This window comes from Panicum virgatum, chromosome 8N (genome assembly GCF_016808335.1).
Source record: "Panicum virgatum strain AP13 chromosome 8N, P.virgatum_v5, whole genome shotgun sequence".
Classification (NCBI taxonomy): domain Eukaryota; kingdom Viridiplantae; phylum Streptophyta; class Magnoliopsida; order Poales; family Poaceae; genus Panicum; species Panicum virgatum.
This window is the reverse complement of record NC_053152.1, coordinates 26,995,120-27,004,920: the sequence shown is the minus strand read 5'-3', so window position 1 is coordinate 27,004,920 and position 9,801 is coordinate 26,995,120. Positions and strand designations below refer to the sequence as shown.

At 43.3% G+C, this 9,801-nt stretch overlaps 2 protein-coding genes across 3 annotated transcripts; one reads left to right on the top strand and one right to left on the bottom strand.

The window, feature by feature from the left end:
- The first annotated feature begins 3,628 nt into the window (after positions 1-3,628).
- Positions 3,629-7,474, top strand: LOC120684918 (protein NRT1/ PTR FAMILY 1.2-like). The gene is made up of 4 exons (XM_039966781.1): positions 3,629-3,710; positions 4,029-4,246; positions 5,909-6,459; positions 6,570-7,474. Exons 1-4 carry the CDS (start codon positions 3,629-3,631, stop codon positions 7,447-7,449), a joined length of 1,731 nt encoding a protein of 576 aa, XP_039822715.1. The 3' UTR covers positions 7,450-7,474.
- Positions 7,475-7,660: 186 nt separating this feature from the next.
- LOC120686682 lies at positions 7,661-8,789 on the bottom strand. 2 transcript variants are annotated; one of them, XM_039968894.1, is made up of 3 exons: positions 8,489-8,789; positions 8,281-8,315; positions 7,661-8,121 (listed from the first exon to the last, which is right to left on the bottom strand). In XM_039968894.1, the coding sequence occupies exons 1-3, from the start codon at positions 8,610-8,612 to the stop codon at positions 7,993-7,995; spliced, it is 288 nt and encodes a 95-aa protein (XP_039824828.1). In that variant the 5' UTR covers positions 8,613-8,789; the 3' UTR covers positions 7,661-7,992. The 2 variants fall into 2 exon arrangements, with proteins under 2 accessions (XP_039824828.1, XP_039824827.1); XM_039968893.1 differs by having other exon boundaries at positions 7,666-8,121; positions 8,476-8,770.
- Between the last annotated feature and the right edge of the window lie 1,012 nt (positions 8,790-9,801).

The window sequence follows — 9,801 nt, the reverse complement described above, 5'->3', positions numbered from 1 at the left end:
GAGAAGAGTGAAAGAAACCCTAGCTCACTGGTTGGACTAAATAGTCCACCGAGTGGTAGAAAGGGTAAATCCTGTGAAGTCGAAACAATAGTCATCGGCAGCGACAACGACAATTCTGCCAGTCCATCAGGGGTGGATTATTCAATTAGTCATTTTTTCAGTGAATCATTCCCAAAAAAGAGGCATTTCAAAATTAAACAGGAAACCAAGCATGCCACGATATTCTTAGACCCTCCTCTCCAAATTGGAGAATTTGGAAACAAGGCTCGAGGGCTGCTAGGTACGTGTCATCAGGGATCTATTTTTCAAAAATAATTTTGGAAAGTAGAAATGGTTGAACTCTTGAATTCAAAATTGACCCTGAGCATGACTCTTCGACTCAACCCAAGGCTCGGGGGTTACTCCATATGGAATGTGAATACCTATCGCACCCCATACACGCACACAAGATTTTGAAGAACATCAAGAACACTCGGGCAGGAGCACCTCATGGCCTTGACGCAAGATTTGAAGGACGTACTCGAAGACTGGCGACTACTCAGCCATGAAGAGCTTAGGGGCTTGTCAGACCCGAGGCCACAGGGTACCTGACGTGGCACGAATAAGGGTCATGTATAATATGTATCACGACTTGTATTCGTGCGACTTGTAACTAGTCGTGGTAACTTTAAAACTAGTTGGAGGTGTAGAGAACCACCCGAGTAGTATTTGGATAGATTCGTAAGTCTGCACCGACTTAGGGTATCCATGTAACCATGCTCTTCCAGTCTATATAAGGGCCGGCAGGGACCCCCTCTCATTCATTTAGAGATCTAGGCATTAGCTAAGACCTTCAACACATAGAGGCTTCCTCTCTACACGTCCTAGGCAATATGAACCACATAGGACGTAGGGTATTACACAACATCTGCAGCCCAAACTTGTCTAATCCTTCTGTTGCTTGTACCATCGTGTTCTTGATCTCGGTGATATCCCACGATCATCTTTCTACCTAAGGGTATCCCTAGGCAGACCGACGGTAAAACACCGATAGCTTGTAACCTGCATTTTAGCTCAATTTGCAATGTTGCATATTTTCTAGAGGCATTGTGGGTTTTGGCCTCATTTTAGATAAAGATGTGTGTAAGAATTGCAAACTCTCATGATTTTTTGATCAAATTGATGCTTAAAAACGGTCTCTAGCAAGCGTCAATAGAGTTCTATTATCATCACCACTAAATTTCACAAAGTCAGGAACACACCAACTAGTAGGATTAGAAATCAAATAAAATTCAGCAGGATATGGCTTTTTGTATAATCCAAAACTACATATATCCACACTGAGTTTGGCTTTCATCATACTAGCCAGATTCCCGTAAAACCTAGCAAGGTCGGCTTCGAATCTACCACTTGTAGATGCTTGTGCTACGGAAATAAGACGATGTGTTATGGGATCATCTTGTGCCATCATTTGAACCAAACTCATAGGTGCACGCCCAAAAGGATTTCCATGCACACCACCAAGAATTGGTTTGTAAGGAAAACCAGATTCCTGTGGAGGAAAAGGTGGCACATAATTTGTCAACTCATTGTTATGGCTAGGGGCTGCCAAATAAGGAGTAGACGCAATCGGTGCAGACATCACTGGGTTGACCACCGATGCACTGGTCTGATTTGTCTATTGGACCAGTCCGATCGGTCCAGTCGTGCTCGGCTATGACGCTTGCAGTGGTAGTGTTTGCCCCGCACAGTAGCTCATCTTGATGTCATATGGTGGTTGTTGTGTAGATGCTGGCGTGGCCAATCAACTAGCGATTCAGAAAGAACAATTATCATCTGCAGATATGCCTTTCTTCGAGATGTCTAATTGAGTTTTTAGCTTAGTATGCAAATCATTCATGGACTTTTGTATATCAACAATCTTTTGGTTAAGCAAGTTGGAAGATGAAGTCCTTACATTGCTTGTTACCTCGACTTCCTTATTCTTGAGCATGAAGGAGGGCATCACGAAGTCTTAAACCTTCATAACCTGGCCTTTTTTATCCTTCTTGAATCCCTTCAAGAATTGTCCATTGAAGTGCTCTGTGGCCTACAAGTAATCTTGGCGCTCCTCCTCACTAAGCTCCTCGATAAACGTGGAGATGATGTTGTCCTTGTCGAGGTTGCTTGTGCCACTCATCTTGCTCGAATAGATTAGATCGGTTTTAGAACCAAGATCCTTCGTCCCCAGCCGAGTTGCCAAAAAGTGTGTTGATGCAAATTCTGGTCCCACACTCAAATGCTCTAGAACGCTCGATAGATCGTCAAAATGATCATCACCTACAGCTCCTTTGCGCTGACTACTCAGTCTGGTTGAACGGACGGGTTAGGCCGGTTCTTCAAGGGAGACTGTGAAAACCCAAAACCATGAGCTCGGGAAGGACCCCGTCGGTGCTCGTGGAGCTAGGATTGCTCCAAGGTTGGCATGCCACCCAGAATGCCTTCGAACTCGATAGAGACGCAAGAGGAACAATAGTTTGGTGTTCGAAAAGTTAGGGTTTGAGGAGGTAAAAATGGTAAAAGATAGGTTGTCTGATCGATTGAATGTCCTCAATCGGTCATGGCCCTTTATATTTATAGGGAGGGGAGGTCTTGCCCCACTAGGAGTCGAATCCCTAATTAATTTCATATCAACATACAACTCCTAACTCAGACTAGGCTATTTAGACCAGTCTGACCGCCCTAGCCAACCAGTATGCCCGGTCCGATCTGGGTGAAGTCTTCCCGAAGTCATAACTCTCTCATTCGAAGCCCAAATCGGACGTTCCATATAAGAATTTTGATCGCCTCAACGATATCTACGTAATGGTGAAATCCGTTTTGCCTTTTGAGCAACTTGACCAAACCGGTCTGATGGGTTCTTCCAGTCGTGCCACTTTTGGGTGCGAACACTCACCAAGTACGACGGTTTGCTCATGCCAGTTCGTTGGGTAGGACAGATATGACATAATGCTTGGGAAAGGATTTAGATAAAGAAGAGTCTAGTATTTGGTGGATGAATATTGTCAAAGTCAAAGTTAATAGGCTAACATGTACAAACATTTAGATGCCTGAGGATATCAATAGAGATTCAAATATCATGTGTTTCTGATACTCTGTTTATAATTCTAAAAATATTTTTACTATCCGTTGCAACACACGGGCACGGATCTAGTATAATATAAATGAATGCTAGTTGTTTCTGTTTTTGTGAGAATTCGAAGGACTTATCTTATAGCTTCAATGATTCTCCAATCAGTAATAGTAATATGTGATGGGATTTTGCCATATTTTTTCCATGTAAAACGAGCAACAACATCATCGAAGATATATGAATCTAATGCAAAAATCTTAGTGATATTCTTCCTGCTTATCTTGAATTTTAAGATCTTTACATTCCATGTTTTCCGGGACAGTTATCACTGATTTTAATAGCTTCAAAGGCAAGCCGTGTGCAGCCAAAGAGGTGCAAGGACAAATGGCACCTCTATTAATACATGTCCTCGCTTCCCATAAAAGATAATATGACTGTACTCTGCGTTCTGCGGGGCAAGATAGTCTGAAAAACCTGTGTAGCACATTATTCTTCCCAGCGTGGTGGTCCTTCAGGTTCTACAGAGTTTTGGAGACGATGGATGAAGGCGCTCACGAGGAACAACAGCAAGCACACCTCCTGGGGAAGAAAGGCCTGCGACTGATTCCAGTCATCATTGGTAATGTCCTTGGCCTAAGAATTTATACCCTTGCAAATAAATCTGATGAGACACTTATAGTGTCCATGATGATCAGCTTGTTAAATACCCTAACAAATTCTACCCTTTCATATTTTTGCGTGGTTACAGTTAAACATGCATCGATCAGGAAAATCAGTATGAAAACATTCTGTTTCCCCCTTTACAGCTGATGCTTTCAAAACCTATGCCTCCGTTTGAATGGAAACACATTGAGTGTCAGAAATTTCTTCCCACATGTTGCAGTGACACAAGAAAAAGCAAGCAATGTTGCTAATAGAATTTCACCTTTGTTTTCAGCCAATGAAGTATCTGAACGGATTGTCAGCGCATCTGTTGGAGCAAATCTTATCATCTACCTCACAGCAAAGTATCACCTCAGCACTGCAAGCAGTGCCATCATCATCTTCGTGTACATTGCAGCCGCAAATTTCTTGCCAGTCTGCGGAGCCATTGTGTCCGACGCACTATTGGGTCGCTTCCTCATGGTTACACTCAGTCTTTTCTCCTGCACAATCGTAGGAGCACGGAACGGTGCCTTACTCCCATCTCTACTCGCTAATGACCGTCCATCTAGTTAGATCTGCTGATATATTATTACTTCTTAAGAGTTAATAGATGAATATACTTAGTATATTTATGGCTAACTTTTATTCTGGAAAGTGGGATAAATAAGAAAAATTGTAAGAGATTTGATTACCCTAGCATTATCTATCGTTACAATTACTCTAACGAGATTTAAAATGACCTGTATGAAAACCAACAACTATCGTCAGGTGAACAAAAATGTGTATGCAACTCTAACATGGTTAACGTGATGAAATTGTAAAGAAACATATATAACTCGATCGCCACAGGTGGACAAGTATTGTGATATAACTAGCATACCACCCTTGCATTGCTATGGGTAATATAACAGACCTATGTAATACCGTCAACCATTTGCAGACACCGTGATTGTGCGAAGCATTGATTGTCCGTATTCCGCTTCGGATTCTAATTGATTTGTCCGGACTCTGATTAGGATTCCGATTGATGGATGAAGGAAAAACTATAGAAAAACTAGAGATAGAGATTTAACGCTTGATACCTGATATAGTGCCATGTGAATTGCATTTAATGAAACGTGATATGGTCCAATTTATTCTAGGAAGTGGTAATTACATTGATTTTCAACGTATCTTGATGACAAGTGATGTGTCGAAATTTGTAGAATGCGATAACGAATTTAACATATTAAGTTGAAACATGGTAGGTCCATTTTATTTAAGAAAGGTAGTATATAGTTGCATTGTAGATAGCATATTCAAATAGGATGTGACAGTTCCATATTTTTTATGGCCCTGTTTGGTTTGTGTTATGCTAGAAAATAGTAACACTTTGACCGCTAATTACGGTGCCAAATATAATCAGTTTACAAAACCAACTTCAGAACCCCCGCGCTAGGAATCTTGAAGATTCTAATGAGGCCTTTGACCGCGCGATTTGAGGATGTTTACTGTAGCATCACTGTACCTAATCGTCGATTAATTACTGTCATTAGATTTGTCGCAAAAAGTTATATCCATCCCTGAGAAGGTTTTACAAATAGACTTTATTTGGTCTTTCATGCGGAGACTAAAAGAAGCGTGCTAGAATCCTAGCGCGCGAACCGAACGAGGCCGTCTGATGTTTTGTATCAATTACTTCGCTCCAAACGCAGCAGGGCCATTGAAACGACCTTGTCCTCCTGCTATTAGCATGTTTGCAGAACGCTGTTACTCGTGTTCTTTTAGTAGTACATACAAAGTTATTTGGCACTAAATAATCTGCCGACATGCGAGTTCGTCAAAATAAAGATAAACCTGCAGATGAACCATCTGATGCCTGAACTATTCCAACGATGACTGGCTTGATGACGGGGAGCAAGGATGGAACTCTCAGCAGCCCCTATGTTTTCCTTTAACTAATTAAACATTTATATCCTTTTGTCCTTGATTAATTCTTTTACCATTTTAAATATTTCCAGTGAGGTAATCGGAATACCATAGCAAAAATCATAAACTATTTAAGTAAAAACTATGTATCTCTAGAACTATAATTTATAATGGATGGAGTAGTTAAAATAAAAAAGATATTTATCATTGTTACAAACTGCAAAGTCGCGTGCATTTGATTATTCTTTTTCGTGTTCCACACAGGGGACTATTCTATTATGCTTGACATCAGTGATTCCACGCTTGACACCGCCGGAATGCACCCATCCAGACCCAGGCTGCACTTCATCTACTCCGGTTCAGCTATTCGTGCTGTATGCATCTCTTGGTTTCATGGCACTTGGAGCAAGCGGCGTCCGCCCGTGTTGCCTGGCCTTTGCTGAGGATCAGATTGCACACTGGGACAACGCAAGGAAGGATCGTGCTCTCCGGGGCTTGTTCAGCTGGTACTACGTATCCGTGGGGTTCTCGCAGATCGTGGCCGTTACTGTGCTTGTGTACTTCCAAGACAAGATGGGCTGGATGGTTGGGTTCATGGTGCCGGCTGCCATCATGGCGTCTGCCACACTCCTTAACCTGGCGGTGGCACCATTCTACGTGAAGGTAAAGCCCCAGACAGGAATGTGGGCTGGCTTACTGAAGGTGGCTGTCGCGGCTGTCAAGAACCGTGACCTTGAGCTGCCAGAGGCAAATTATGGTGTCCAGTTCCACAGCTTACCAGGTTCAACGCAGTTGGTCCCATCAGAAAAAATGAGGTGATTGGTTACCTGTATAGGCAGCACCTAAATAACATCACATAGCTTCACATAACAATTTTGTTTAGTGTTTTAACTCACTTCTACCCCCTACAAATAATGCTATTCAGGTTTCTGAACAAAACTTGCATGGTGAGGACCCGAGTCGGCAGCAGCACAAACAACGAAGAATCTGGCAACACGACCTCACGGTGCACCTGCACAGTGGAGCAAGTAGAGAACCTCAGGGCAGCTTTGAGCGTCATGCCCATGTGGTCAGCCATGGTGATGACGTTCCTGCTGCAGAGCTCCTCATTCGGGGTTCTGCAAGCAGCCACCATGGACCGTCATATCGGCACAACGCGATTCCAGATACCAGCAGCGTCCATCTCAATCTTTGAGATCATGACCTTCACGGTGTGGTCAGGATGCTATGACTCCTACATACTCCCTCTGCTCAGGAGGGTCACGGGGCGGCAACGCGTGCTCACGCTGAAACAGCGCATGGGCATCGGCCTGTTCCTGACCGTGGTGTCCATGGCAGTGGCATCGGCAGTGGAGGCTCGCAGGAGGGAGGCGACGGCGAGGCATGGAGCACTGTGCATGTCATCCATGTGGTTGGCACCCCAGTACGTGCTCATGGGGCTCGCGGATGGGTTCGGCAACGACATCGCGCAAATCGAGTTCTACTACGCGGTGCTCCCCAAGTCCATGGGTAGCTTCGTGTTGGCGCTGCTTTTCTTCGGCGGCGGGGTTGCGAGCATCATGGGGACCGTGATCCTCAAGTTCGTGAACGTGGTCACCAGCGGGGATAGCGTGGCCCCGTGGATCTCCGACGACCTGAACATGGGTTGCTATGACTGCTACTACCGATTACTCGCAGTTCTTGGCGCCGTGGACCTGGTCTACTTCTTCTTTTGCGCTTACGTTTTCAATGAAACAACGCAGAACATGACACTGGAAGTGGGTACTGATGGCGAAGCTGAAGAAACCTTACAGTTTCGAGGCTAGCTCGGCAAGTGCTTGTTCCAACAAGAAAACGTTGGTATTGTCGGGCTGCAATAAAAGCACTCCAACAATATGTTGTTTGTTGTGAGTTGTGAGTTTGTGACCAATAGGATTATTCATATTCTAAATAAAGGGTCCGTCCGTCTACATAGTTGTAACTTGGTGTTCTGAATGAACAAAAACCCAAATAACTATGCCTTGGGAAGCCGGGATCAAAGATTCAACATCATAACGTTTCACCAAACTGAAGCACTGACAACTGTCTACACTAGAACAAGCAGTCAGCAGAGTATATTCAGTAGAGGCACTGAGGCCATCGATATTACACAAGTTACCTATATTGTAGTACACACGACTATGTCTGGGATCCATCTATGATCCATATATACTTTTCACAAGCATCTAACATCACTCCACATATGCCATCTATCTATGTAATATATATTATTGTTAACAAGTTTCACGTCGCTCAGTAGATATATGGAGTGATGTTATATGCTTGTGAAAAGTATATAACATCACTCCACAAAGCAAACTAGCAGTCAGTCAGTTAGGTATAAGCTTGAAGCGAGGCTTGGAAAATGCCGGACTCGGGTCGTAGCGTCCGTAGTCGTTTGTCTTAACCATGTCTCTAGAACCAATTGCTCGGTTTTCAGAAGCAGCACTGGGATGCACCTGGATCAATAAACCACACATAAAAACATCCTTATGTGCTAATAGAGCCAAATGTCTTATATGAATTTGTAGGTGTAGGAAACAACCTTTTAGCTCTAAACAAGTTCTCCTTAGAACTTTGCTAGTGTTCTACTGTTCAATGGTATATTCAGTTCATACCTTGTGAGCCTTTTCGTTCGCTATCTCCTTTCCTCCTGCGAAAACCGCCATGGAAATGGAATGAATAATGTTAGCAAACCAAATTACTGAATTTTTGCCTCTTTCTCTCTATGTGGTACAAATGGAAGCTACAGAAAGTTGAAATATTTCATAGAAAATCAGATGAAAAAAACATGGTGCGACAGGGAAGCCAACCTTCGGTGCATACCAAAAGCCCTAACAGAACAATGAGAAGAAGAACAAGCAATGAAGTCCTGCCTACTATCTTGGAATTCATCTTCTTGCTTCTTCCCCTGATCCTCTCTAGCCTTTCCATTACTTGAACACTCCATCGAAACATTGTATATCCAGGTTTATATAGCTGAAGAGCAGTGCCCCGTTGTCTAATCTTCGGATGGTAGGTGTTCCCAAACTCCCGATATAATACGGGAAAGCAAAAAGGTACGGTGGAGATAATGAGCACTTTGCCTCTATGGTTTCTGAATGTGCAGTCAAGTGCTAGTGGGGTGCTAATATGCTACTCCCTCAGTGAAAGCAAAAGGAACAATCCCTTAGTGGAGTGACTGATTGCTCCGGTTCTTTAAGCTAGCGTACTCCTTGTCTACAGCGGGAACAAGGGACAACAAGAGCTAGTGGGGCCATCATGCAAGCACCATGGAAAAGTGAGTGCAAAAAACAAAAGGCACTGTGGTTTCCGAGTCATTGAGCAGAACTAGTGATTGCACTTGATCATATTCCCGTGTCAAAAAGGATGGGTTGAGTCTCATGCGCTAGATATTTTGTGCGAAACTTGAGCATGCGGACGAACTAAATTCAAGTGCAAACAGGAGTCTCATGCGCTAGACATAAGGAAATCCCATAATGTAATACTGCATCCCTTATCACTACTACAAATTTGTGACACCCTAGGTGTTTATAATGTCTAAATGAGCCAACTCAATTTAATTAGACCATAGTAGTGAGAGTAATTAATTGTGGGAGGCAACAGATTTGAATTTAAATTCAAATCCCCATTATAAGTAATGCAAGTAAAGGGATCAAATTCAAAAGTAATCACATTTAAATCAATTCCCAAACTAGATACAAAAATAATTGTGGCTGAAAACCAGCACACTAAATGACATGTGCTCAAATAGATTTCAGCCATTTTCTATTTAAATCAACCTCAAATTTGAAGCCCTTTTATGCAAGATGGAATATTTAAAATTGTTTGCAAACCTTAGCTCAAATGAAAAAGTGCCTGAAACAAAAGTTGTAGATATTGAAAACCTTAACAAACATGGTATTCAAAAGTTTTTCATTTGAGTCCAGGAAGAGGGACAACATTTTAGTTTTCAGTTCAGTCATTTGATTTTTTGGAAATTGCAAATCAGCCCCTAGCTCCCCCTCCTCTCTCCCCTCCTCTCTGCTCGGCGCCATGCACTGGCGACGCCGGGGCAGCGGCCCTGGGGCGCCACCTGGGCGGCCAAGTGGCCCCAAACCTCGCGCCCCCACATCGACCTCCCTGGCTCCTTCTCCGCT

Excerpts from the sequence above, each read along its gene's own strand:
- LOC120684918 (XM_039966781.1), top strand. The coding sequence starts at position 3,629 with ATGGATGAAGGCGCTCACGAGGAACAACAGCAAGCACACCTCCTGGGG. Across the intron at positions 3,711-4,028 it reads ACTGATTCCAGTCATCATTG|CCAATGAAGTATCTGAACGG; the intron begins GTAATGTCCTTG and ends CTTTGTTTTCAG. Across the intron at positions 6,460-6,569 it reads GTCCCATCAGAAAAAATGAG|GTTTCTGAACAAAACTTGCA; the intron begins GTGATTGGTTAC and ends AATGCTATTCAG.
- LOC120686682 (XM_039968893.1), bottom strand. The coding sequence starts at position 8,620 with ATGTTTCGATGGAGTGTTCAAGTAATGGAAAGGCTAGAGAGGATCAGG. Across the intron at positions 8,316-8,475 it reads GCTTTTGGTATGCACCGAAG|GAGGAAAGGAGATAGCGAAC; the intron begins GTTGGCTTCCCT and ends CGGTTTTCGCAG. Across the intron at positions 8,122-8,280 it reads CGAACGAAAAGGCTCACAAG|GTGCATCCCAGTGCTGCTTC; the intron begins GTATGAACTGAA and ends TTATTGATCCAG.